We start from the raw sequence: 27,781 nt of genomic DNA, 5'->3' as shown, positions 1-27,781 counted from the left end.
AGAACCTGCAGGAAAAAAGTGCAAAATGCCTGGAAAATCTGTGAACTGGCCAGACTCACTGCAGATTGAGATTGCGGTGCAGCGGGAACCAAAATGAAGTCCGGGAGGCCAAACCTAGGAAAACCTGTTGAGCCCCACCTCCACCACGAATAGATTTCTTCGACATCCCTAGGGAAGGACAAGGAGCCAAGCAGCATGGAGAAGGAACAGGGGCAGGCATAAGAGAAGGTAGAAGAGAATGAGACAGGGTGTGGGGGAGTGGGGAAAGACTCAAGCAGAGATGCTTTAAACATAGGGACTAGAAGCTTGATGCTGAAGCAAAGAGAGACAAGGAGCCAATGGGGTGCTGTCAGGAGCCATGGAGACGGGAGTGATGGAATGAGACCAAGGACAGACTGCTCCAGCACCCTGCGGATTGCCTTGATGTCCCCTCCCTCCACTCCATCTTCGCTCACCTGTACAGTTGCCTCCGCTCCTGTCCAACTCATACCCATCATCACAGGCACAGCGGAACATGCCGGGCAGGTTTTGGCAGGTGCCAAACACACAGATGTTTTGGAAGGTGCACTCGTCAATGTCTGCAAGAAATCGGAGGTCCGCGCGTCCACGGCACCATCAAGAAGTGAGTCTCTCGGGTGCTTTGCACATCTTTACGGCAGCATCCTTCCCCCAACCTGGAGCCCTCCAGATGTGTGGGACTTCAACTCCCATCAGGCCTAACTGGCATAGCCAATGGTCAGGAATGCTGGGAGTTGTAGTCCAGCAGAGTTGTAGTCCGGTTGACAGGGATATCACGGAGCCAGAGCTCACAGGGACACAGCACCAGGACTTTTTTTTACTCACAGGGATGCTGATTTCATCTGCCACCCCCCTCAGACTTCCCTGTTCCTCCTGAGCTCAGCTGCAAAACTTGCAGTAGCAGAGGGCAAATGGACTTTTCTAACAACAACATATAATTCCCTGTTGTAATGCAAAGTCTTTTGGGGGTGGCTTGGTCTCAAAGGGGCAATTAAGACCCATTTGCTTGACAAAAGACCTGCTCATGGCAAAGACAAAAACTCCTAGAACTGGTTTGCTGCCATGGATCAACACTGCATTTTTGGGGTTTTCGTGGGGGCGTGGCTGCGGGAACTGTCATGATGAGAATCTGCACTTTCACCTTTACCACTCCACCAGTGTTTTTGGGGGTAGACAGCTTTAAGGTTCAATTCTCTGCACGTTTAGACAGAAGAAAGTCCTACAACGCCCAGCATGCCCCAGCCAGCCATGCTGGCTGGGGAAAGCTGGGAGTTGTAGGACTTCCTTCTGTCTAAGCATGCAGAGGAATGCACCATTAAGGTGCCTTCAGTAGGATCCTTTGTGTGCCACGGAAACATGGCAACCCGTCACCAACTGGCTGTAGGTGGATGCAGGCAAACCATTCTCTGGCAGTTAGCTTGCAGGGAGAGGAGAGGCCCCATGAAGGATTTTGCTTTGTCCGGGCAGGGGAGGCTCTCTCGCACAACCCAGTTTGATAGCAAGCTATAGCATCCTGGGACATGGCAGAGTGCATGAAGATGCTGGCCCTGTCCCGTCCTGCCCCGCCCTGCCCCTCCCCACTTACCTTGGCACGCCTTGCTGTCCTCAGTGGGGTTGAAGCCCATCTCACATTCGCAGCGGTAGCCACCGGGGGCGTTGAGACACTGCCCATTTTCGCAGAGGTTGACGTTGTCGGCGCATTCGTCCACATCTAGAGAGCAGAGCAAGAAGGGATGGGCTGAGAACCTCTCCCCAGACACCCCATCGAGGCCATGGTCTTTGGACAGCTCTGATGCCCTTAAATTGGGTCGCAACCTTACCAGAGCAGGAGAAGCCGTCCCCGTTGAAACCCTCCCGGCAGGCACAGCGGTATGAGCCCGGGGTGTTCAGGCAGTTGGCGTTCAGGCTGCAGCTGTGCGCTTCTGTGGCACATTCATCCAGGTCTGGGGAAGAGCAGAGAGGGTAAGGGGATGAGTGGGACAGAGTGTCAGCATAGTGGTCCCATCACATGCTTACCTACATGACTGATGTAACTTTGCAGTCAAGGGTAGACCAATGCAATGCATACATGCTCGACATGTTCCAGCACAGCCACAGGTGACTCTGGCCTTCATTTCTAAGAATGAAGTCTGGGATGTCTCAACTACGTCTTGTACATTACATCACCCAACCCAGGAAGCTCTCCCCCCACCCCCATTTCATTCATTTCTTGGGGAGGGGTATTGAACTGCTTTCTGCTCCAGGGCCGAAGTCCGCTGAGAAAACTGAGAGCTGCTGTGATATATAATTGTTGCAGCATGGATATACGCTCTGCAAGATTTTGGAAACTCTCAGTAATACCTAAACCGTGTCTGAACGGGAAAATACATGAATATTCTAATATGTCCAAATGAACTAATTACAATGGAGTCCGATTTATACCCATTTTGTTTTGAAATGGGACAACCTCTATTGATCAATGGAAAAGCAAATTCCACGCTTCAAATAATCCATGTTCTGCATAGCTCTTCTTAGGTTCTTATGATTTTATATGTTAGAATGTATATTTTGTCATTCACCTTAGACCTTTGTTTTGTATTAACAGAAAATGAAATAAGCTTTAACAAAAACAAAACGGGGAAGGAGAAACACTCCAAAAACGTAACGGCAAGGAGAAGCACCTGGCACGTGTTCAGACACACCCTCATTTTATTATTATGTTTCAAGGCTGAGTGTTGCCCCTGAGCTGCTGTGGGCTGGATGAATCCCTGTTTGAAATCCCATGCAGAAAAACCTGTCTACAGTCGGCCACGAAGGCGCGCCTAAGACACTCAGCTCAGAAACGATCTTTTCCATTCAAGGAGCCCTACCCAGTCATCACTTCGCCCATTCCTTGGTGCCGTTCACTCACCATTGCATTTCAGACCATCTCCAAGCCAGCCTGTCCGGCATTTGCACCTGAAACTCCCCGGGATGTTGATGCACGAAGCGTGCATGTCGCAGTTGTGTGCTCCCATTTCACACTCGTCAATGTCTGCAGGAGAGGAGGGGCAAACAGTTGTTTTGTACCTAGATACATTTCAGCCTTCCCCAAACCTGCCCCCACTCTTGACGTGCCAGACTACAACTCCTATCACCCCCAACAATGACCCTTCAAAATTTAGAAACGATGGGCAGATTAACGTGGAGACTGGATGGATGGGACTGATAAGTGAACATGTGAGAAAGTGGCACAGTTCACAACTAGATGGACTTGTCTGTCCTTAAACCTGGCGGTATCTGCTCCTAAGCCTGACACTAACCCAGCCTTCCCAAACGTGGCACTCTCCAGGTGCTGGGCTACAAATCCTATCATCCCTGGCTGGGAATGATGAGAGCTGGAGTCCAACACACCTGGAAGACACCATGTTGGGGAGGGATACTCTTAATCGCTACATCATCCTGGTTTTCAATACATGGCTTTAGAATCCTAAAGCTGGAAATGACCTCAAAGGTCATCTAGTCTCACCTGACAGAGGACATCCATTGCTACAACACCCCTGATAGGTGGCTATCCGGACACTGCTTAATAAGCGCCGATGAAAGAGAGTGTATCACCATCCAAGGAAGTCTGTTCCACCACTAAACAACTCATAGGGTAGTATCCAAAGTTAGTCTTATGTATAGAAGACCCACTGAAATGAAGGAGACTTAAGTTAGTCACAACTAAATTAAGTCCCATTCATATCAATGGGTCTACTCTGTGTAAGACTAACATTTGATACTACCCATACAAAGTTCTTTATATTTCTTAGTTTTTTCTCCATCACCCATCTCATAGCTTTATAGGTTCTAGAGATGGATGAATCCCTCAGTTTCGGTTTCTTTCAGTTCTTCTTTTTCCAATTTTAATTACAGTCTGTCCCCAATGTCCTGCATTCTAAATCTCATTTTCACAGATATAGTCTTTTTGCATGCGCACATTTCCCCTAAGATTCGCATTTTTGGTACGTGCTTTTGGATTAGGGAACACCATTGCAAAATTCACTGAATGGCGAATGGCAAAGAACAACTGAGTTTCGGTTCGTGTATGGCAAGTTTGCGAAGAGGCAAGTTTGCATTAAAATGCAAACCGAATAAATGTCTCCCCTAATCCCTAATAGACTCTGATTCTGTTCCCCAGCTCACTTGTTTTTTAGCACTAAGTATCAACTACTTCCGCATTTCCCTACAGCTTGGTGACCTGAGAATGATGGGAACCGTAGTCTGACACATCAGGAGGGCACCAGGTCAAGGAAGGCTCCCATACAGCTTTTCAGTGAGCCAATATTAGGTGGAGAGAATGTGATCTTTTCCCTGGTTCCTCTACTCTTCTCCCTCCAAGCCTTCACACCTTCATCTGGTACATTAATCCCCAATGAGAGACCCTTGGGAGGAGATTGGTGGCGACAGGACCCCATTTCTGGGGCCCCGCACCAGCCCCCACCTACCTGTACACCCAGTCGTGCCTTTTTTGACAAAGTACCCAAGCTGGCAATGGCAGATGAATGAGCCCTTTGTGTTTTCACATTCTCCATGCAGGCAGATGTTTGGATTCAAGTCACACTCATTCACATCTATGGAAGAGGGTTGAAAAAGGACAGCGCTCAGATCCCCCTCCAAAGCTGTGGGCCATCTGCTGCATCCCCACAATGGAGTAGCCCCGTTATTGGGAACCCTGAGGACTAGAACCTTGCTTCATTTTTATGGAGAGGACCATAGCTCAGGCACAGAGCACATGCTTTGCATGTCGATGCTCGCAGGTTCAGTCTCCCTGCATCTCCAGGTAGGGTTGCTAGTCAGGATAGACAATACTGGACTAGATGGAGGAAGAGCCTGGCTATAAGGCAGCTTCAGATGTTCCTATTCAAAGCAGATCTTTTATCCAGAACAATGAGGACTACAACCTTGCTTTATTTTTAGAGGAAGGGCTGTGGCTCAGTGGGAGAACATGTGCTTTGTAGGCAGAAGGCCCCAGGTCCAATCCCTGGTTTCCCCAGGTAGCCTGGGAAAGACCCTTCCCTGCTTGACAGCCTCTGCCAGTCAGTGCTGAAGATCTTGAGTGAGATGTGCCAATCTTCTGACTCAATATAAGGCAGCTTCAGATGTTCCTATTGAAAGCAATGCCTTTATCCAGAAGCATGAGGACTAGAATCTTACTTTATTTTTATGGCTCCTATTCAGAAGCATGAGGACTAGCATTGTACTTTATTTTTATGGATAAAGCCATCCATCCTATTCAGAACCATGAGAACTAGAATCGTATCATCATCATCTCTATACCACAAAGATGCTGTCTGGGCAGTTTACAACAATGCATAAAAATAAATACAAAAGTCACAACATTATAAACTTTATAACATAACTTTATAATAAAACACGGTCTAATTTTTTAAAAAATCACGTATCCACAAATAGAGTTTCTTAACCACAGTTCAGTATGCTACAAAGGGATAGAAAAGGGAGAGTACCACCTTATGTTCATGCCTTACCCTCCTACTCTTTTATGGATGAAGCCATCCATCCTATTCAGAACCATGAGAACTAGAATCCTACTTTATTTTCATGGATAAAGCCATCCATACTATTCAGAACCATGAGAACTAGAATCCTACTTTATTTTCATGGATAAAGCCATCCACCCTATTCAGAACCATGAGAACTAGAATCATACTTTATTTTTATGGATAAAGCCATCCATCGTATTCAGAACCGTGAGTACTAGAATCGTACTTTATTTTTATGGATAGAACCATCCATGCATGCTCTGCCATCAAGGGCAGAGCACAGACTTCACCTGTGCTCTACCAGGTTTGATCCCCTGCATCTGCAGGCCGCCCAGGAGAACTGCCGGCAGTCAGCCTAGGCAATTTTGAGGGAGATGGACTTCAGTGGTGTGACTCTCCCCAACCCCAGGCCCATGTCTCACCGATGCAAGTCTTCATGTCCAGGGAAGCCATGAATCCATCGAAGCAGAGGCACCGATATTCGCCGGGGATGTTCGTGCACTGGCCGCCGTCACAGATCTCTGGGTTGTCCTCGCATTCATCTATATCTGGATGGCAAGGAGAGGGGAAAATGTCTGTCCTTTGCCCACTTCCCAATGCAGGGGCAATCCTTTTGAGATATTCCCTCCCCACCAGCCCCCAGGAACCATAACTCAGGGGGTGCCCCACACACCGCAAACTGACCAACAGGCATGCTGAGTTTTTAAAACAGAGGAGGGGAACCGCAGGTAGGGGCCAAATCTGGCACTCCTGAGTCCCTGAGTTGGAGAAATGCAGAGAGAGAGGGCGGCCGCAGTGTCCTTCTCTCGAAATCCGTTAAAGCGACACCTTGCACCCAGGTGACATTTGCCCGGGGAAACAGGTGCATCCTAAGAAGAAGGTTTCTGGAACGGCTGCAGGCTTCTCACCTGTGCAGGACCGCTTGTCTGGCATCAGCGCATACCCCTCGCTGCAGCTGCACTGGTAGCTGCCCTCCAAATTGCCGCAGTGCGTGTCGCAGCCGCCGTTCATTATGGTGCACTCATCGATATCTGCAAAGGGAGCGACCGGGTTTATTTGGCTGAGGCTGCATCCAGGAAGGGCAGCCGGGAGGAGGAAAGCAGCATGGCGTGGCTTTAAAATGCAGTAGAGAATAATCTACTAGCGATTAGTGGGGCCTGAAACAAAATGGCTGGCTGAAGTACTCCTCCAGCCGGCCAGCTGGCCATGCCCTTTTCTGAAATACTCCAATCCATGCCCCTCCAACATGCTTTCCTATTCCCCCCCCCCAAGAGTCATTCTGTGGCTACTGAGCATGCTCGTTCCACATTTTTGGAACTGTTTTTGGGGAACCCCTCCCCGGATTTCCACCCCTCAAGAATTTCTCCACTTCTTCAAATCTTGGGATTCCCCCATACCCCCCTTGAGTGTGGGTGTTGTTGTTTTGTCTACATAAGTGTCGGCATGCAACTCTCAACATGGGAAATAGAGGGAATGAGGGCACATGATAGCCCCATATCTTGTGTTAGATCTGAACTGCTATCCCAAGCGCATCTGTAATCTTATGAAGATGGATGGCGGCCAGAGCCGGGCAGCTGGGAAACGTACCGACACAGCCTTGACGATCTGGAGTAGCTTGGAACCCAGAGTTGCACGCACACTGGTAAGTCCCGATGATGTTGACACAGCGGCCGTTCCGGCACAAATTATCGCTAAGGGAGCATTCGTTGATATCTGAGGAGAGGAGAGGGCGAGGATTAAGGGAAGGGATCAAAAATAAAGGAGATGTCCTCATTTATGATTTGTTTGCACTACAAATGTTGGGTGTTTTGACAGGGGAGATTTTAAGAACAGCAATAACATTAATATTACTAATAATTTACATTTCTCTCCTGCCTTGCAGCTAAAAATAGTGCTCCAGGTGGCTAAGAATAAAAATACAGATCACAGTACAAAATTATGATTGAAACCTAACAATGCATCAATGAAAAACACACCAGGAAGGAAGAATCAGTTAGCCCCTGCCAGATTAAAAGCTCCCTCAGCAAGAAAGTCAGCTTGAAAGTCCAAAGTCTGCCTGAATAGGAAGGGCTTTGCTTCCAGGTGGAAGGACAAAATGATGGAGCTGTTCTGGCCTCACCTTGGCAGGGAGTTCCGGAGCAAAGGGGCAGCCACAGAGAAGGCCCTTGTACTTAAATCAGTCTATTGCATTCTAAGAGCTTGAAATACCTCTCCTAAGCCTTCATTACTGGCTAAAATATGCTGATATTTTGGCCCCACCCCTTTGGTCTTCAGCTCCGCCCTCCACTGGAACAGTGCCTCCCGGAGCTTCTCTGAAACAGAATCCCAGATGTAAGTAAAGAAATAAAGAAAGAAATATACTTCCCTCCTATGTTTCCAGTTTCCTCCAGCACAAATGTTTTAGTCAATAGAAGTATCAGGCATGCCCTATACACACACTCCTTTCACCCCACACCAGCCCTCTAGCAAGAGTCTCTGGACCTTGGGCATCCTGTGGCCAACTGCTCTTGACTTACCCACGCAGGCATTACCCTCCGCAGTGAGCTCGTGCCCCGGGGGGCAAAGGCACTCAAAACTGCCCTCCGTGTTGATGCAAACCCCTCCTCGGCACAATAGGGGATCCCTCTCGCATTCGTCGACATCTGAAAGAAACGAGCTGATGTCTGGTAGGTCAAATATTGGAAACGCGTCACATTGAAACCAGCTAGCGGCACCTCTCCTGATCAATGTATAGATGCCAACTGCTCATGATAACAATCCAGATGCATAGGGAAATCATCAGCATCAAAGAACGGGCTAGAGGTATTGATAGGTGGAGAGGTCTTCCAATTTCTTGCTTCCGCCTCAGTGCTTTAGCACACTTGGACAACTGTCCCCAACCTGGTGCCTTCCAGATGTGTTGGACTACAACTGCCATCATCCTCCAGTCAGCATGGCCAGGCTGTACTAGGACAAAACCTTCCCATTTCCTTTCTCTCTGCTTGGGTTAGTTTGTCCAACAAGGGGGCAGATCAGAAGAGGAATGGCTTGCCCAATGGCCATGCTGGCTGTGGATGATGGGAAGACTGGGATAATCTTTCACTATTCCTAGAGGAATAAGGATCAGCCCTTATTTTTGGTACTTGTCTGTATTTGGGGAAGTTTTATGGGCATGTCCTTAAAACCACCACAACCACCATCACAACAACCAATGCTAACATTTCCCTTTGTGCACTAGTGTGGCCACCTTTCAGCATTCACCCTCCTCCTCTTGCCCTCTCCAAGTTAAGTCTCTGAGTGGGGACAGGGGACAGGAGTTGGGACGGGAGCGCGCATGCGAATGTGTGCATCTGCATGAACACCGCCATGGATTTCACCTGGCATTTCACACACCACAGTAGTGGCTGAGGGTCATTTGGAAATGTTAAGGATGATAACGTGTGATAATTAGGACTCTCCATGGTGGAGTCAAGCAAGACAATGTAGCCAGTAGGCAATAGTCTTGAACATGACGGTGTGCAAGCAAGGAGAAAAGAGGCACACACCAAGTACATAAGCAAAAGTTCTTATTTCCTTCCAGTGAAGATGAGGCTTTGGAGGAAGAGGGTGGGGCTTTGGGACGGAGGGAGTATCCCACCCACTGATGTCCTCTTGCCCCAGGGTGCCCCCCATCCCTGCTCTAAGGGGCAACGCTTCAATCTGGGTCAAAACAGTGATATGTATATGTGTGTGTGTGTACAATTGTTTCCATGTTGGTTTCTAACTGAAAATTGTCATCCCCCACACCTCTGCCACATGGTACCGGCCCTACTCGGAGCATGCTCATTCCGTGAGCGGCCCAGTATTCAATGGCTCTTCCTTTCAAAACCAAAACTCCCCCAGTGGAATTCCCCCCCGACACACAAACAAAACCGTTTTGCAACCCCCCTTGCCAAATCCACCCTCTCACCCATGCAGTTCTTCATCATCATGAATCCGCTTTCATAGCCCTCAAAACATTCGCACTCAAAGCTGCCAGGTGTGTTTATGCAGGTGCCATGGCCACACAGGTCTGGTGAGATCCGGCATTCATCGATATCTGTGAGGAAGGGGAAGAGAGTAAAAGAGAACGAGAGAGAGAGAGAGAGACTTAGGGTACAATCCTATACACCAAGGAGCAAGCAGCCTGGTGCACTCTGACCATTTTGGACTACAAGTCCCATCAGCCCAGCTTCTCTGGCCAAGCATCAGAGATTATGGGAGTTGTAGTTGAGACTTGTGGGGAAGGCATTAGGGGATGATTCAGGAATTTGCTCTTTCCCAGTGCTGACACAAACGAATGTAACCTACATGGATCGGGCTTTCTGCTTCTCCCAGTTTCCCAGTGCAGTTCTTAGCTCCAAACAAACAGTGAATAAAAATACATATTGCAGAATAAAAATATATTCAGAAGCGTGTCTAGGAATTTTTAGGATAACATCCCAAAATAATGTTGTTATTAATAATTTAAACAGGAACTATAAATGTAATGGAAACAAGTAATGCCATACCTGCTATAAACTAAATTATGCTTAGCCAGTTGTAAGAAAATGACAGTATATAACATAAAGCAAAATAGAGTATAGATCATAATATTTACACTACTCTACAATTTAAATATTGAGATACAGAGTATTACACAATGTACAACTTTTAAAACCCATCAGTATCACAATGACATCTTAATTTCATGGAACAAATCATATTTATTTAAATAAGGATTTTCATGTGGGTTTAAAAGTAAATCAGTGGTGGGGCTGTGCGGAAACAGGACAGAGCTGACTCAGGATGAAATGACCATGTGTGGAAACTGACGTGGAGTAAAAATAGTCTAATCTGTTCCATGCTACCTTGGATATAGAAAGCTACCATACCAGCTGAAGTCAGGAAAAAAAGGTTCATTCTGCCTCATTTGACACAGCAAGGCAAGAACTGCCCGGCAGAGGGCCGTATGTGGGATTGGTGGGGCAGGAAGGGTTCCCCCCCCCGCCCGCTTACCTGTGCAGTTTCTCTCCTCAGCATCCAGAGCGAAGCCACTGCCACAGAGGCACCGGAAGCTCCCAACGGTGTTACGGCAAGTGCCATGGGTGCAGAGCCCGGAGAAAACCTTACACTCGTTCACATCTCAGGGAAGCCAAAAAGAAAGCAGATTAGGACGGTCTCTTGTTCCTGGCTTTTGCTCTTTACTGGGGCATTGCATTGTGAGATCAGCACTCACTGGCAAGCCATAGGTCAAACTGCGGCAGCCTTGTCCAACCTCTGGATGGGTTGGACAACAACTCCCATCACACGCAGCCAGCATGGCAAAATGTTTGAGGATGATGGGATTTGTAGTCCAAAGCATCTGGAGGGTAGAGGAAAACTGACCTATGAAAAGTCAGATTATTCATTGTCAGTCCTGAAGGGGACCAAGTCTGAAATGAGGCAAGAGAGAGGCAGGGACTTTTTGGTGGTACCCCCCATGGATTTAAAAAATCTGAATGTGGGAGAAAGCATAGCTGACAGATCTGCTCATCTCCATAATCATCCCCCTGCCCCAAAATACCTTTATAAAAAGGCCGGCCAGATAAGACGTCTCCTCGGTTGGCAAAGCCGGGTCCCCTCGGGCAGATGGCTCTGTATTCGGCCAAGCCGGGCTTGGGGCATTCCTCACAGTCACTTCCCCAGGCCGACCCTACAGAGCAGCAGCAAAGATCGATACGATACTTGCCCGGAAGGGGCACTGTGCATTCGTCCTCGTTCCATTTCATGTAGCACTGCTCCAAGCGCATATCTGGGGAGAAAAGGTGGCATGGTGGACAGAGGACAGTAAGAAAGTCACCGTCTCACCATGGTCACCGGCAACCGAGACCAGGTGCACACAGGCCCCATTAAAGCACAAAGCGGAGAATGGGTGGGAAGTCGCGTTTTCACCGTGAAAGGTGCGCAACAAATCATCACATTAAGGTTGGTTCTGAGGCTTTCTGGAAACAAGACTGGGGTTTACCCCATGGTGAATTCTGGGAATCCCTCTGCTCCCTCCCCGCAAAAGATTTAAGTTGGCTTATTTGCGGGCCCCAAGGAACTGTGGGGATTGTAGTTCTGTGGTGGTAGGTATAAGAGAGAAAACCAGTCTACATTTGTGGTGTAAACAGGTTTGGAGCAGTGGTGTAGCGGAGAAAGGGCTCACAGGGACGCAGCCATGGGACTTTTTCATTAGCAGGGATGCTGATGTCACCTGCCACCCCTCTCAGGCTTCCTGGTTCCCTTTGAACTCAGCTGCAGTCCTCACAAAAGCTGGAGGGAAATGAATTCTCCCAGCAACAATATTTATTTACTTACTTACTTACTTACATTTCTATACCACGCAGTAGCTGAAGCTCTCTGTTGTTCCCTGTTCTATATTGTCTCCTGTTCTATGTTCTCCATTCCCAAGCTCTATATTGTCCCCTGTTGTAATGCGAAGCATTTTGGGGGCAGCCTGATCTCGAATGGGCAATGAAGACCAGTTAACTTTGCAACAGACCTCCTGGTGGAGATGAAAATGGCTAAAGCGGGTTTGTTGTTACGGATCAGCATTGCTGCCTGGATATTTGGACTGTCCTTGGGGGCATGGCTATGTGGACAGTCATAATGAATGCCTGCACTTCAAAACTGACTGTTTTGGAGTGAAAAATATTTGCCTTCCTGCCCTGTCTCCCGCTTGTGGCTTGGGGCCCCTCAGAACCGTAGAAATGCCGTCCTCTAGCGGAGAGCAGAAATCAGGGCCATGGTACGTGCAGAGAAAGGGGCGGGGAAGTGTGTCTCTCCCTCTGTTTTGTTCCTCACCCACACATGTCCTTCCAGAGCTGTCCAGAGTCAAACCTTCCGGGCATTCGCATCGGAAAGAGCCCGCTGTGTTTACGCAGTGGCCGTTGGGGCAAACCCCCGGGAAAACCTCACACTCGTTCACATCTGGAGGAAGAGAGAGAAATATCAGGACGGGTTGTTGTGGCTATTAGCTGCAACGGTGCTGTGGATCCTCTAGTTTGCCCGTTCTCCAACTCTTTGAGATGTGCTGGACTACTGTTCCCATCATCCCCAGCCTGCTGATTTGGGAAGATGGGAGCAGTAGTCCAACACAGCTCAAGGGCACCGGGTTGATGAAGGGAATGATCTAGATTCTCAGAAGCAGGGGAGCCACACGTGTGTAGTCCAGTGTCAGATACGGGACGCTGAATGGGATGGATGTTTTCCTCCAAGAAACCAGGGCCTTTTTCTTGACCTTATGGTGGAGGAGTATATCAACAGCTATTGTGCCCTGTTTGCTAAGTAGAGCCTCCACGCTTGGTGGCAGTCTGCCTCATAAGAACCATCTGCTGGGAGTAAACAACCAGGGGGGGCTATTGCCTTCACGCCCCTGCTGCTTCATGGCTGTCCACCACTGGAAACAAGACGTTGGGTTAGCCAAGGCCTCTTTTGACCCAGAAGGGCTCTCTTCGTTTTCTTATGTCATCCCTCCCTGCCTGAGCAGGGCAAGGGAGGGATGGCAAACAAAAGCCACAATGCAGAAGAGGGGAGGATAGAGGGACTCAATTTCTCTCTCTCTTTCTCTCTCTGGCCAGCTCCTAGGATCCTGAAGATGGTACCCCAACTGCAAACAACTGGTACCTTCACAAGAGACACCCTTCATCCTGGCGTAACCCCTCGGACAGGCAGTATCTGTTGGACAAGAAAGTGAGAGACCATTGTGAGAAACGTGCAATTTTGCTTTGCTTTGAAACACGGAGATGGTTTAAAGCAGGGGTGCACAACCTTCTGCCCCTCCCCGGACTTTACTGCATCACCCCCAAGGGTGCCCTTATCGAATTCCCCCCAACTGTCCTCTCCGCTCCCTGCCCCAGAGATCCCCATACACATTGCTGAGATGTGTGCATGCGTGTGTTGGTGCAGTTCCTGACCCCCAACCCTGCATCGCAGCTGGCGGTAGGACATGGAATGCTCGCAAACTTTCCAGCTGCTCAAAGGGAAAGCAGAGGGCATCTCTTGGGGTCTAAAAGCTTGCACAATCCTGGTTTTGAGGTTCCCCCATTTAAGTAAAGCACCCCAAGTTATCAAGTGGAAAACTTGGGCAAACGCATTTACCAATCTCGCAGCGTTCGCAGGGACTGCCCCAGGCAGCCCCTAGCGTGGCACAGCACTCCGACTTCAGTGTGGCCCCGTTGATATTAACCTCGCAACGGCCTTCCTGGATGTTCAGCCAACAGGTCCCCTTCATGCTGTCTGTGATGGGGGGAGGTCGGGGGAGAGGGAGCACAAAGACCAGGTCAGATGGGCCCCAGTCTCATTTCAACCTCTAATCCCCACACCCATGCTGTCTGGCTCTAGTCTGAACTAGAGATGAATCTCTTGATTTCAGTTTCTTCCAGTTTCTCATTTTTACAATCTTAAATTCGCTTTGTCCAAACTCTGAGATTGTTTCCAGCATTAAGTTTGTTTTTTCTCAACCACCGTGTTTTTTTAAAAGTTCTCATGAAAATGGCTATGCGCCAACGCATGCATTTTTTGGTATGCATTCGCCCCTCCCGCAACATATGCATTTTGATACTGATTTTTTGGTTGGAGAACTCCGTAACAAAATTTGGAGTAGTGTGCGTTTCAAAAGATAACTGAATTTTGGTTCGTGTATTGGTTCAAAAGAGCAAAATGAGATAAGTTTTCATTAAAATGAAAACCCAACACATTTCTCCCCTACCCCTAGTCTCGGCATACAGATGGGCTTAGGATGTTAAGACGGGTACCACTTTTAGCAATGCTGGCATCCCAGAGTAGGGTGGGATTTCATCCCAGTCTTCCTGTGCTTGGCCTTTGCCTTGCACCTCTGTTGCACCTCCCAGTTGAGGGCTGCAAGAGGCACAGCCCCCGGGCACCCCCCTTCCTGTTGGAAGTTTGGCAAAAGAGCCTTTACCAACACAGATGGTGCCGCTGGAATCCAGCTTGCTTCCTGGAGAGCACTCGCAGGCAAAGGACCCGGCGTTATTCCTACAGACGCCATTCACACAAGGGTTGGACGTGCACTCGTTGATGTCTAGGGGAGAGAGGGAAGGGGGGTTGAATCATGAACAGGGTGCGCGCATGTGTGTGTGTGTAAGCGCATGTACTTCACACGCTGAGCATGTTCCCCTTCAAGGAAAACTATTGAAAGAGTCTGTGTTGGGACACATGCCCGCTGGTGGGAGGGCACGGAATGCTTGAAAACATTCCAATCGCTAAAAGGGGAGGGAAAGGGCTGTCCGCTGGTTTGGAATTAAAATCTCACTAGGGACAGGGAGTAGGTTTTGTGGGCCAGGAAAGGGGGTCCCAGGAGGTTAGGAAGGGACGGGTCAGAAGAAAGGCAGAAGGAAGAGGTCAGAGTAGGCGAAAGATAGCCAGCTCTGTTCTCCTCGGCTTGGGTATTTTTGCTGTTACTAAAACCCCTGAGCAGCTGGCTTTGGCCTCTTGACCCATCCGCTGACATTGCCAAGGCTACTAGGCCCCACCTCTACTTCACTAGGTCCACCCCTTGCTTTGAGGCTCCTCCCCCTGAGAGTTATTGTCAGTGAATTCCCAGGGGGAGAGGTGAGGATAGAAAGGGGAACAGGCTGTTCTTGCATGGCTCGAGAGCTTCCGCGATAACGGCCATCTCCATAATCCACCAGATGCTACCTCCCATCTCTACCAGGTGCAACGCCTTCCCTACTAGGCTCCACCCCATCTCTCAGGCCCTGCCCCTCACACCTCCAAAGCTCCTCCTTCTGACTCTCGAGACACACAGCGTCCTGACACATGACTGAACAACAGAACCCCATGCAGAAGAACAGGAGGGAAATCCAGGAATGGACCAGTGTCTTACCTTCACAAGTGTCTGTCTCAGTCCGGAAGACAAACCCCTTAGGGCAACTGCAGCTGTAGCTTCCGGGTGTGTTGCGGCACAAACCATTGTCACACAGCAAGCGGTTGACAGCACATTCGTCAACATCTGGGAGAAGAGCCGTAGCAGAGTGAATAATGGAACACAGATGTTTGTGCATTAGATATATCTAATTTGACGGCCCCTTTGACTTCATGCATTGGCAGGATTGCTCAAATGCTCTGCAGCCATAAGGACTAGAAACGTGGTTTTGTTTTTGTTTTTTTAAAACACCAAGATGATGAATCTGAATATAGTATTAGGGATGTATGAGAATTTAATTTCAGTTTGCAAATCACTCGAAAATGCCCCATTCACAATCCCAAACTTGAACATGAATGAGACTGCATTTTCTCTGAATGTGTTCACGAATTCCCAAACTTGTGTTTGTGTTCACAAGATGCGTACTTGAAAAATGCACAAATGTGCACATTTTTCTGTGCACTTTTGCAAACGTACACATTTTGAAGAAGTGATTTCCCAAGGAATAAAGCATTTTGAGTGTGCGCATGCATGTTTCCAAACATACGCACTTTGGTGTGCATTCTTGGAAAACGTCTGTGTTTTGGGTGCAAATTTTTTGGACTTGTCTGCGTTGTTCGTGCACAAGTTTTGTTTTTCATGAGTTGCATTACAAGCTTTAGAAATGGGCGATTTTGATAGTAAACTCCAGCTCGTGTTTAGGTTCAGGATGTGCAAAACTGGCCAGTTTGCACAAACCTGGCCACATACATCGGCAAGAGAAGGAATAGCTGCAGACAGCTTGTTTCACCCTTCCCTGCCAGAAAGTACAGCAATAAGAACTTTGAAATGAAGAACGGGTGCCTGAGTTATGCTTTTTTCTGCTTCCCTCCCAATCACTTTTCCTTTTGTGTCATGTCTTTAAGATTGTAAGCCAGAGGGCAGTGACTATCTCATTATTATTATTATTATTAATACTACTATAGTACTATTATTTTTATTATTTCATTTCTTTATTGCTCAATAGGCACAACAGTCAAAGCTGTTGTGTCTGGGCAGTTCACAAAAATTACAGTACATACTATCAAAACTTTATCACACAAAATTTAAAACACACACACAATTTAAACAGTTAAAAACAGTTATAGTGAGACACTGGGACCTGATATAACAACTGACATTAAAATCCCATTGTATGCCATCAGATGCCTGGGAGTTGAACATGGCGCGAAAAATACGACAATGTTGGCATCAGGCAGATCTCAATGGGGAGATCGTTCCAGTGGAGGCTGGTGACTCCAATTTTAGGGGGGCCGTTTTCCATTATGGGTTTCTGTCAGAACCAGCCAGAATTCTAAAGCAGCAGTCCAGGGTGCTGAACCCTATCCCCCAAATAGGTTCAGCACCTTGGATACCTTCTTTAGAGTTCTGGGTGGTTCTGGCTGAAACCCAGAATGGATTCACAGCCCCACCAAAATAAGAGCCACCAGCCTCCACTGGATCTTTCCACAATTGGGGGCCACCACTGAGAAGGCCTTTCTGTTGTTGCCACTCTCTGACCCTCCCTTACTGATCTCTGTAAGCCACTCTGGGAGGCTTTTTTTTTTTGCTGAAGAAGGGATAAAAAGGCTGTATATAAATAACATGTGACCCCAATGAATCTCTCCCCTGATCCCTACTGTTGGATTCGTTGGCCTCATTCCATGCCCTCCATGTCTTATGGTTGCCTGAAATCACTCACCCACACAGTTCTTGCCAGTGGGGTCTGACTCGTAGCCCAGATTACAGATGCAGCGGTAGCTTCCCCGGAGGTTTTCACACATGCCGTTGGGACAGATGTCAGGGTTCAAGGCACACTCATTGATATCTGTGCAGGAGGAGCAGAATTTGGAAAAATCAGGCATTTTGAAGTTCACTGCTCTCCTGGCACAACCACCCCCTCCTCATCTTTCCCAGGCACCCCAGATGTGTTTTCAAGGTGGGGAGGGGATGGATCACAGGTGGTCCAGATGTTGTAAATGCCACCGATATCTCCGGTGCCTTTTTATTTTTACACCTGCTCCTTTAACGGACAAACAACAGCAAAAGTAGCAAGCTACCATTTTCAAACTAGTGGAAACGGGTTTATCATAATTGTAGGCATGCTTAAATAAAATAAGTAATCTGAGATGGAGTCACTGATCAAAAACAGAATTAAAGAGCATGAAATTAAAGAACATCAACCAGCTTTGATGATAACAGTGCTCTCTCTCTCTTTTAAAAGATCGGGGGGGGGGTGAGCCCATTGTCCAATTTTAGGTGTTTTTTTTTTTTTTAAACCTATTATATGTTTAATATACTAAAATCCCTAAGCAGTTCATATTAAAAAGACAATATAACAATGTAAACACAAGATAAAATAATAAAGAGTTAAAAACATTATGACGAGATAACAGTAAAACAGGGCAATAACACAATCCATTTTAGGTCAGGGAAAGCCTGGGTGAACAGGTATTTCAAGAGGTGTTTAAAACTTGCCACTGTTTCTGCTTCTCAAACCACATGTGCGTGTGGGGGGCCACCAGTGAGAAGTCCCACTTATGTACCGTTACCTGGTGACATTCTATTGGTCCCAGAATGACTAGTGAGGCCTCCTCAGAAGAACTTAGGGGGTCAAATGGGTGTATATATGGGAAGATGTTCAGCTAGGTACCTTGGTCCTGAGTGGTTTAGGACTTTGTATGGCAACAACAAAGCCACGAACTAGAGAGGTACTTCTTTTGTTAAATCCATCCCATCTGTGTTTCACAGACTGTCAAACACTTTTTGTTCAGTCATCTGCTCACTGACAGAATCATATTTTTCACCAGATTTTCATTCTATTTGTACTAATGTGCTCGAGTGCTAATGCGTATTAGTTAACGCAAATTTGCTCCAATGCACAGTAACGAATGCGCATCAGCGCGTTTGCCCAAGTATGTGCTAGCACTGATGTGTACTTGTGCTAATGTGAATTAGCGCAAATCCACCCCAAAGTGAAAAACTGGTCCACAAGTCCACAGAATCTGCCAGACTTGGAAAAAGCCAGTCCGCTGCAGAATCTGCAGGTCGATTTATAGAAATCTGAACTAATTTGAATCTGTTCCTGATTTCTCCAACATCCCTACCGTGCATCCTAGCTGCTGTGTTCTGCACTAGCTGCAGCTTCCAAACCAGGTGCAAGGGCAGCCCTGCCTAAACGGCACTATAGTTGTATAATCATGAGGTTAACAGCACACGGATCATGGTGGCTAGGCTTTCCCTATCCAAGAATAGGCATAGTTGGTGCACCAGACCAAGTCAGTAATGGACATTCCAGGCCTTTAAGGTCACCTGGGCCTCCAGTGACAACGATGGCTCTGGCCAAAACACTGAAGAGTGGTATAGCCCTTCCCAGAACTCACCTCTCCCGTCAGCCGTGATGCCAATGCCGCTGCTGCACAGTGCTTGAAATTCAGCTGGGAAAAGAGCAAACATTTGTCATTCAGCAACTGTAACATTCCTGACATGCATGAACGCTCCATCATGGATCTAACACCACAGATGGAATTTCTGTATCACCTCCCAATTGTAAGGCTTTCCCAGTGGGACTGAGCTCACGCATTGACCTGCCTGTTGTCATCAAGGGCATAGGAACTGAGTGCGAATCCAGTTTGTTTTGCACAGAGCACTCACAGTGTAATGGTTCTGGAAGTCAACAGGTAAGCAACCTCCCCTGTTGCATCAGTTCGGATTTGACTTGCTTGTTGTGAGCTTTTTTGGTGAATTTTCAGAGGAAGCTTCCCTCAGCTCAGCTCAGAATAGACCCAGTATTTATAAGCTTTCTTGGTGAACGCCCAGAAAAAGCTCCCCTCGGCTCAGTTGGAATGGAAAGCCATTTACAAACTTTCTTGGTGAACGTTCGGAGAAAGCTTCCCTCAGCTCAGTTTAGAAAAGACCCACAGTTTATAAGCTTTCCTGGGAAGTGATCGGAGGAAACTCCCCTCAGCTCACTTCGGAATGAACCTGCTATTTACAAGCTTTCTTGGAGAATTCTGGAGAAAGCTCTCTTCAGCTCAGTTCAGAATGGTCCTGGAAATTGATGTTATTTCCTGGGAAATGTTCAGAGGAAGCTCCCCTCAGCTCAGTTTGGACTGGGCCCGCTATTTACAAATGTTCTTGATGAATGTTCAGAGAAAGCTCTCCTCGGCTCAGTTCAGAACATTCTTGCTATTTGTGGCCAACATTCAGAGAAAGCTCATCTGCTTGGGGCCTTCACAGTCCCCCCTGTCCCGGATTGTAGTAAGTAGTTCTGTCCACACATCCAGCAAGCTTCACTTCTGAGGCAGCATTGCACAGCTGGCTTCTACTACTGATCCAGATGCTGCTAGGCTTCACCTGTCTAATTTTGACCCTATTGGTGCTTTGTAGTCACTATGGATGCCATTTTAAAAAATTATTCTTGACACCAGTGTATGAGCGGGCTGTTGGTGGACGAAAACAGCCTCCCAAAGTTTCCCACCCCTGCTCTAAACAAAATAAAATAAATACAGGCTCTAAATAAAGAAAGCTATGGGCCACCCCAACAGTCCTCTAGTAGTTTGGGTACATGAGCATATGCAAACCACTTTCTCCAATGTGGCACTCACCTGAATTCTTGGCTGGACAAGGCTGGCATGGCTCTCCGAACCCGTGGTCCGGGTTGGCACAGCAGCATTCGGACTTGGTGACAGCCCCAGGGAAGGGCCGGGCGCAGGTGCCTTTTTTGATGCCCCCGTAGCAGGTGCTGCGGACATGGGTGTCCACGCAGACCCGCCCATCCACGCCGATGGCTAAGCCTCCCAGACACTCACAGCGGAACGAGCCTTCCGTGTTGATGCACCACCCGTTCATGCAAATTCCGGGGGTCTCACACTCGTCAATGTCTGGAAGGAGAAAAGGGATGGCAGTGAAGACACAAGGGGGTGCCACAAACCCTGCCCCCATGGGCAATGGCTCTTCCGTTTCCCCTGGAGGAATGCACAGCTCAAGTACATCCAACTACCTCCAAAACTTCCTGCCTAAACTTTGGATTTTAACATTCTAGTTTGGAGACAGTTTTAAAATTCATGATATTTCCAAGTACTAGGGATGTATGGATTTTGTTAAATCCATTCCATCTGTGCTTCACAGATTATCAGACATCTTTCATTCTGGCATCTCCAGCATCTCCAGCAGATGACCATATGGACTCTGCTTAAATACATCCAGTGAAGGTGAGCCCCCAAATGTCTCCCGAGGCAGTCTGTGCCACTGCCAAACAGCTCTCGCCATTTTGAAATGTCTCCCTAGGCTAGCCAAAATCCACTTTCCTGCTATTTCCACTCCTTAGTTCTGGTCCTGCCCTTGAGAGCAAAAGAAAACAAGACTGCTCCATCTTCTGCATGATGACCCAATATTTTAGAGATTGCTATTGTATCTCCATCTTCTCTTCTCCAGCCTAAATGAAATGTACCCAGACTAAATATACCCAGTTCCTTCACTGTTAAGAAATGTTCCTTAATGATTAGCTAAATTTATTTATTTAATTAATTTCTTAATGGCTCATCTGGCCAGTCACCTGGCCACTCTGGGCTATGTACAGCAATACAACTGTACATTAAAACAATAAAATTCTACATTGAAACATCATATTTCTAAAAACACCCTAACCCACTCTAAAAATACCCTAACATTGCTTCCCTGCAATTTCCACTCCTTGGTTCTGGTAGTGCCCTCAGGAGCAACAGAAAACAAGACTGCTCCATCTTCTGTGTGATGATGACCCTACCGATATTTTGGAGACCTCTATCATCCGTTCCCCTGACTAAACCTACCCAGTTCTTTCAAGCATTCCTCATAGGAACATCAGATCAGGGGTTTTGCAAATCAGACTGAGCTCCTGAGGTCACACACTCTCTTGCACAAAAACACACGTGTGCCCCCAGTCTCTGCTCTAACGGGGAGGGATGCTGTGTTGTACTCACCGACACAGTACCGCCCATTGGGGGCCAGCACGAACCCCAGTTTGCAAATACATTTGAAGCTCCCATCCTCATTGATACACATCCCATTCAGGCACATGTTGGTGGTGGCGCATTCATCATGATCTGCAGAAAGGACGATGAGAAAACAGTCACAGTGGGCTCCCCCAGCAACATCAGAATAGGGATGTCAGAGGAATTTGGTTGAGGAGTGAACCTCAACAAGCTTTTGTCGGCTCAACCCCGCAACAGATTCTGCTGTGACCTCTGCCAGCTTGGTCCATGGCGAGTCAAGCCAGCCAGCGGAGTTTCCATCTTTTTTTTGTATTTGTGTAAATAGACATTTGTGCAAACTGCAGGCGAAATTGGGGTAATTCATGCAAATTCTGGCCAATATTTGTGCAAATGTCTATTTATACAAATACCACCACCCCCAAAAAACATTCCCAGATTTCCAGAAAAACCTGTGGCTCAGCTCACAAATGCAAGCTGACTTGGGGGCACTGTAGAAATCCGGCGAGCTGAAAAAGGGGAAGATTTCCAAGAGACGGATATCCCTACATTGGAATTGTGTGGGAACAACTTGAGATGGTTTGGGGACCAGATAGTTACAGGACTGTTCTGACACCCATAAAAACCTGCCTGCCCAAGGCTTAAGATCCAACTGGCGAGTCCCGGGGACAGGATCTTTACAGTGGTGAGCCCACACCTTTGGAACTCCCTGCCATAGGAAATTCCCCCATGCCCCCTTTGGCTATTTTTAAAAATAGATAACAAACTCAGAAGACTGTTTATTATTATTTTTTTATGTTGTGGCTGGTTGGGAAAGTTTGGGGAACACAGAACGATTATATAGTACCGTAGCTCCATTGGATTTGTCTCACAAGCAAACCTCCCTGCCAGCTTGCTCATCTTTGAAAGGGGGATCCCTGAGCATGTGTAGAGGGCTTTTCCTTTCACCACTTAGTAATCAAGATGAAACATTCAGGGGTTCCAGACAAGGGCAGGAAGTGGCAGTTCTTAAAACCTCTCTTTCTGGATGTTGACGGCTTGTAAAAACAACAGGAATGCTATGCCTAACTGTCATCATTCCAAACAGGGTTCAAATTCTTTTTTTTTTTTTGCCCAGGGGCTGGGGGTGCGTGCAAAACCACAAATGCTTTACCAGCACAGTTCTTCCCGTCAGGGGTGATTTCAAAGCCAGCATTGCAGATGCATTGGAAGCTCCCATCAGTGTTCACACAGCGTCCGTTCCGGCACATCAATCCATTCATTATACATTCGTCAATATCTATGGGGTGAACCAAAAGATGTTAAGGCAGAGCTGTGCACCTGAAGTCAACTCAGGTTCACTAAGTGCCAAACTCAGACTAGGGATGTCCATCGCTGGGAAATCTGGTTCTTTTTTTGGCTTGATGGAGTTCCATGTTGTGCACAACTCACTTTGCGTCTCTGAGCCAAGTTGCGGGCTGTTCCCTGAACTACAGGAACGTGAACTCCAGTTCAAATTTCAGAGCAATTTGCACAAATTATGTCCAAATATGTGTTAATTCCAGCTGACTTTGCAGGGATTATACAAATTTGGCCATAATTTGTGTCATTTGCACAAATTCAGCTGTAATTTGCAGAAATTGCTCAGAAATTTGCGCAAATTGCAGAACCTTCCCCCCCCAGTGCGAAATTCCCAGAAAATCTGCAACCTGACATGACTCTTAACTTCACACTTTCAAACCAATGCATCACAGGCAGGCAACTTGTAGGCCAAAACATCTGGAGGGCCACAACTTGTTCACCCTGTAGCTCAGCTATCCTTTGAAATCTGAACTTCTCTAAAATTTGCAAGGGATGAAAAGAAATGCAAATGTTAGGGAACAGCGGACACAAAAATGTATGTACGTATGTGAAAATAACATTCAAAATCCACTATGTTAGGAATATTGCTTGCAATATATAGTAGGCAAAATTGCATACAAAATTTAGAAGTGCACACAAAAATACCTACGAATTTCTGTGTGAACTTTGAAAACATATATTCTCACACTTTGGGATGTAAACTTCGGAAAAAGGTGATACTGGGAGAAACCCAAGTTGACAGATCTGACCATTCTGACTCCAGACACATGTAGAGATGTGCGCATAGCTGGAAGATAGCCCAACCGAAATAGGTCTGAATTCCTCAAATCCCTTCTGAGACTTACCAATGCAAGCCTGTTTAGTGGGCGTGCTCTGGAACCCCTCATGACACTTGCAGTGGTACGATCCAGGGGTGTTCACACAGTCACCATGGAGGCAGGGGCTGCTGGAACATTCATCCATATCTTAAAAAGAAAAGAAATGCGAAAGCCTTCAGCCATGGCCTACAGAGTGGAGAAAGGCTTCGTTTCTTCACTTCAAGGGTCAGCGACTAAGAGCCCCCCACTCAGCCCTAGGCTAAATGACATCAGAGGGTGTGGCCACACCACCTGATGTCAGGGGCGCTCCCCACACATTGCCATCTCTATCTGTGATCATAGATAACAGCGGGGGATCCCTCCAGGAGTGGGGCTTAGAGGCCAAGCTTTGCCCCCTGAAGGAATCAAGGAAAACTCTGTGGGCTGGAAGTCACTCTTCCCTAGGGATGTCCATCACTGGGAAGGCCAGCCCTTTTGGAGCTTGACAGAATTCTGCGACATGCCTGATCGGTTTGCATTTCTGGGTGGGCTGCATATTTTCCCCAAACTCTAGGAACTTTTTGTAGGGGTGTGTGTGTGTGTGTGTGTGTAGAAATTCGCACAAATTGTGCTGAAAATCTGTGCAAATTGCAGCTGTAATTTGCGCAAATTTGTGAAACATTCAGATGTAATTTGCACAAATTCAGAAACAAGGAGAATCCGTTAACTGGCCTGACTTGCTACAGAACAAATTTGGCTCTGTAGTGGAAAATGGACCAAAGTCTAGGCATTTGAACCAGTGAAAGCTCATTGAGCTCCACCCCCCGAATGAATTCCTCTGACATCCCTCCCCTGGTTTATTTGAACCATCTGTAGCCCCACCCCCTTGCTCCACACATATTGGACATAAAAGCAGATAGTTCAAAAAAGAGGCTAAATGCTGAAATCTGGGAAGCCTCAACAGTGCAATCCTACAACGGGAGAAGAATGCATACATGTCAAAGATGAGCAGAACTGATGCATACATTTGGGAAAATATGCATGAGTCTTCATGTGAAAAGACGAAGAAAAAAAGCCCAAAGTTCGCAATGTGATACAGATACGAGATGGATCGAACTCTGAGGCGGAATTCGGAGAACTTAAACAAACCCAAATTTTGCTTGTACACATATCCCTAGCGAGGATTTAGTTTCTAGAGACACCAGGGAGGGGAGCAGAACTCTGATGAATGATGACTCTCAGCTCCCAAAGTTGCAAAATTTGAACGAGGCATTCCCCAGAAGCAAAAATGGCAATGCATCAGGGCAGAAAATAATGAGTGTCCCTCGTAAATAGAAACAGTTGTGGCATATGCAATAAACTAAAAAAAAAAAAAAGGGAGGAGAAAATAGAATCTAGTTAAAATCAAATTAACACCAGCCAAAAGAAAGTCTGAGCTTTACAACTTTGTTACCCACTGCCCAGCAAACCCGCCTAAACTGAACTGAATTACGGACGTGCAGGGATTTTGCTCCATCTGCATTTCAGACCCTAAGGCGCTGTCATCCTTCAGATTTTGCGCTTCTCTGGATGTTGCGATGCAGCTTTTGGCTCAAAAAACGTAACAACATGCATACAAAGATGTGTATTTTAAGGTCAAGTGCATTTAGGCTTATGGTTGTGTGGAGAGAAAATGAATTTGGAAATACATATTTCGTGAGGAAAGGTGCTCAAAATGTGTATTTAAATATATGCATTTTTGCACAGTTTTTTTAAAACAAAGGGTTGAATCCAGGATCTTCCTTCCGCAAAAGCAGTCGTGGGTAGCTTCAGGAGGTCCAGGGGCCATTTTCACACACACACCTCAGGCCCACCATGGGCCTCACTCTCCCTTGTGGGTGCCAAAAATGGTGGCAAGAAATAGAATAAATACAATAAATGGCATCTAGAGCTGCTACAGAACAACAGAAGTGTCAAATTAGCTTGTTTGCAAGCTAAATTGACCCCTTCTAGGACTCCATAGCAGCTACAGAGCACGAAAAGGGTCAAAATAAGCTTACAAACAAGCCAGTTTGATCCTTTTGGCACTGTGTAACACCTCCAGTGACCGCTTTGCCCCCCAATTTTTAAAATTGGGGGGGGTCTCCTCAAATTTTAGGAAGTGGCAGGGACTGCACTGGAAGGCTGCAGGGGCCGGATGGTGCCCTCCCCTTCTCCAGAGGAAATATTCTGCTTGTGGAAGGTGCTGTTGCCCAGTGGGGACCTCTCCCCACCTCACACATACCACATCTCAACCTGTTCAGCAGGGTTTCATGACTCTCTCTGTAGCATTTTCAGGGGGCAGGGAGGGGGCTGCTGTGGGAACAGGGATGTCCATCGCTGGGAAATCTGGTTCCTTTTTTTACTTGATGGAGTTCTGTGGCATGTACGGCTCAATTCGTGTTTGTGAGCTGAGCTGTGGGTTCTTCCTTGTACTCTGGAAATGTTTTTTTGTGCATTTCCCCCCTGCAATTCCCATAATTTGTGCAAATTTCTGAGCAATTTGCACAAATTCAGCTGTAATTTGCACAAATTCAGCTGTAATTTGCACAGAGTGCTCAGAAATTTGTTCAAATCAAGAAACCTGTGTGTGTGTGTGTGCGTAAATGTGCAAATTGCATAGAAAAATAGCAAATTGGCCTGGTTTGCTACAGACCGAGTCAGGTGCTGCAGCAGGAACCGGAATGAATTTTGGGGTGGCTAAACCTAGGAAAACTCATCAAACTCTACCTCCCCCAACAGATTTCTCCCGCATCCCTACATGGGAAGGAGAGGTTGGGGAAATCCACTTCCACCAGCACAACTGATCCAGCTTAAATCTGGATCCAACCCCAAATCCACAGATTTATGTAGGAATGGGACAAGATGGACTTGAGAACAAATACCTGTGAAATTGACAAGGTAAGGAAATAGATTGATCTGTCCATCTGTAATCTAGTTAAGGAGATCATAAGCAGAAGTATCCAGATCATACTCAGAAGTACTCAGATCATGCTCAGAAGTACTCAGATCGTTCCCAGAAGTATGCTATATGCAGCAAACAACCATCCACATTTCTCTTGTGTAACACAAGAAGCCATGTTTTGTTCCAAGGAGATGTTGGATGTTGCAATCTGCGTAACCTCCTGCAGATGTCTGAATTGAGCTGGGAATTGCCACAATATTTTATTTTTATTGTGGTTCCGTCAGTTGGATGGGGAAGTTAGCCCTGAGGGCTGTATCCAGATTTCCTCCCTGGGCAGGATGGATATATTACCAGGCGATGTTACAAAGGAAGAACAGAAAACCAGCAGTTTTGGTGTAACACTGATAAAGATGTAATCCTATGCATGTTTAGACAGGAAAAAGTCCTACAACTCCTAGCATTCCCCAGCCAGCATGGCTGGCTGGGGAATGCTGGGAGTTGTCGGACTTTTTCCTGTCTAAACACGCATAGGATTGCACCCTGCCTCTCTTGCCCAGCCTGCACCCTGATGGAAATTTTAGCATCTGGGAATGCTTAGTATCCCATTTCATGGGGCAGTTGTATTTGCATGAAGCATTCCTTGAACTCTTTTAAATTTTGTCTCAAGTTGCCTTGAGTCTCTTTGGAGAAAAGCATGGCTAGCTGGGGGCACACTGAGAGTTGTAGGCCTTCTTTCTATCTAAATATGCATGAGACTGCACCCTTCGGAAGTCGGCTAAATAATAAATAAACAAACAAACAAATAAATAAATGGCATCAGAAATGTATAAGAACTGTTATTTTTAGCTAAAGATAATTAACAACCTCAAATCCAGAGATTTCTGGCCACCTTGTTCTAAATTGAAAATGTGGCGGTTTTTTGTCGCTACGGTGCTACTGACGTTCAGTTCGCCAGCGGAAGTGACTACGGGTAGCAAAATGTGCTTTAAACAGAAACTGTCTTTTCACAAATTCAAAAGCCTGATCCCCGCCCCCTAATCTCCACAAAAGATTATTAAATACTTTTTTTTCTTTGGTGTGGCAAAGCAGCAGTGCACGTGGGAAGAAAGCAATTCCAAGGTAATGAATCCGGACCCCTGCCAACTACACTCCTACCCCTGCTCCACCCCACAAAAAAAAGAGACTGCTGAAATACTTTCAGTTCCCTTCCAAAAGTTCCTTTTAAAAAGTTACAGAATGACATTTCCGTGAAGTGAGTGGAATACTTTCAGTTCCCTTCCAAAAGTTCCTTTTAAAAAGTTACAGAAAGACATTTCCGTGAA

The 27,781-nt window shown here is 46.8% G+C and overlaps 1 protein-coding gene across 1 annotated transcript in view; it reads right to left on the bottom strand.

The window, feature by feature from the left end:
• The window catches only part of FBN3 (fibrillin 3), a 144,644-nt gene that overhangs the window by 43,130 nt on the left and 73,733 nt on the right, over window positions 1-27,781 (bottom strand). Inside the window, exons 12-34 of the mRNA XM_084825954.1 lie at window positions 23,585-23,704; window positions 22,552-22,677; window positions 21,390-21,512; window positions 20,034-20,309; window positions 18,810-18,863; window positions 17,129-17,254; window positions 15,370-15,495; window positions 14,446-14,565; window positions 13,623-13,760; window positions 13,149-13,199; window positions 12,327-12,452; window positions 11,065-11,292; window positions 10,518-10,643; window positions 9,451-9,579; window positions 8,039-8,164; window positions 7,110-7,235; window positions 6,431-6,553; window positions 5,945-6,070; window positions 4,467-4,592; window positions 2,909-3,031; window positions 1,839-1,961; window positions 1,604-1,729; window positions 456-578 (exon numbers count right to left, since the gene is read on the bottom strand). Coding sequence (XP_084682080.1) covers window positions 456-578; window positions 1,604-1,729; window positions 1,839-1,961; window positions 2,909-3,031; window positions 4,467-4,592; window positions 5,945-6,070; window positions 6,431-6,553; window positions 7,110-7,235; window positions 8,039-8,164; window positions 9,451-9,579; window positions 10,518-10,643; window positions 11,065-11,292; window positions 12,327-12,452; window positions 13,149-13,199; window positions 13,623-13,760; window positions 14,446-14,565; window positions 15,370-15,495; window positions 17,129-17,254; window positions 18,810-18,863; window positions 20,034-20,309; window positions 21,390-21,512; window positions 22,552-22,677; window positions 23,585-23,704 — 2,991 coding nt within the window. The remainder of the gene's footprint in view (window positions 1-455; window positions 579-1,603; window positions 1,730-1,838; window positions 1,962-2,908; window positions 3,032-4,466; window positions 4,593-5,944; window positions 6,071-6,430; window positions 6,554-7,109; window positions 7,236-8,038; window positions 8,165-9,450; window positions 9,580-10,517; window positions 10,644-11,064; window positions 11,293-12,326; window positions 12,453-13,148; window positions 13,200-13,622; window positions 13,761-14,445; window positions 14,566-15,369; window positions 15,496-17,128; window positions 17,255-18,809; window positions 18,864-20,033; window positions 20,310-21,389; window positions 21,513-22,551; window positions 22,678-23,584; window positions 23,705-27,781) is intronic.

This window comes from Heloderma suspectum, chromosome Z (assembly GCF_057233095.1).
Source record: "Heloderma suspectum isolate Gila_16-S chromosome Z, 16-S_ref, whole genome shotgun sequence".
Taxonomy (NCBI): domain Eukaryota; kingdom Metazoa; phylum Chordata; class Lepidosauria; order Squamata; family Helodermatidae; genus Heloderma; species Heloderma suspectum.
Note: the sequence above shows the minus strand (reverse complement) of the source record. Positions and strands in the feature narration are given on the sequence as shown.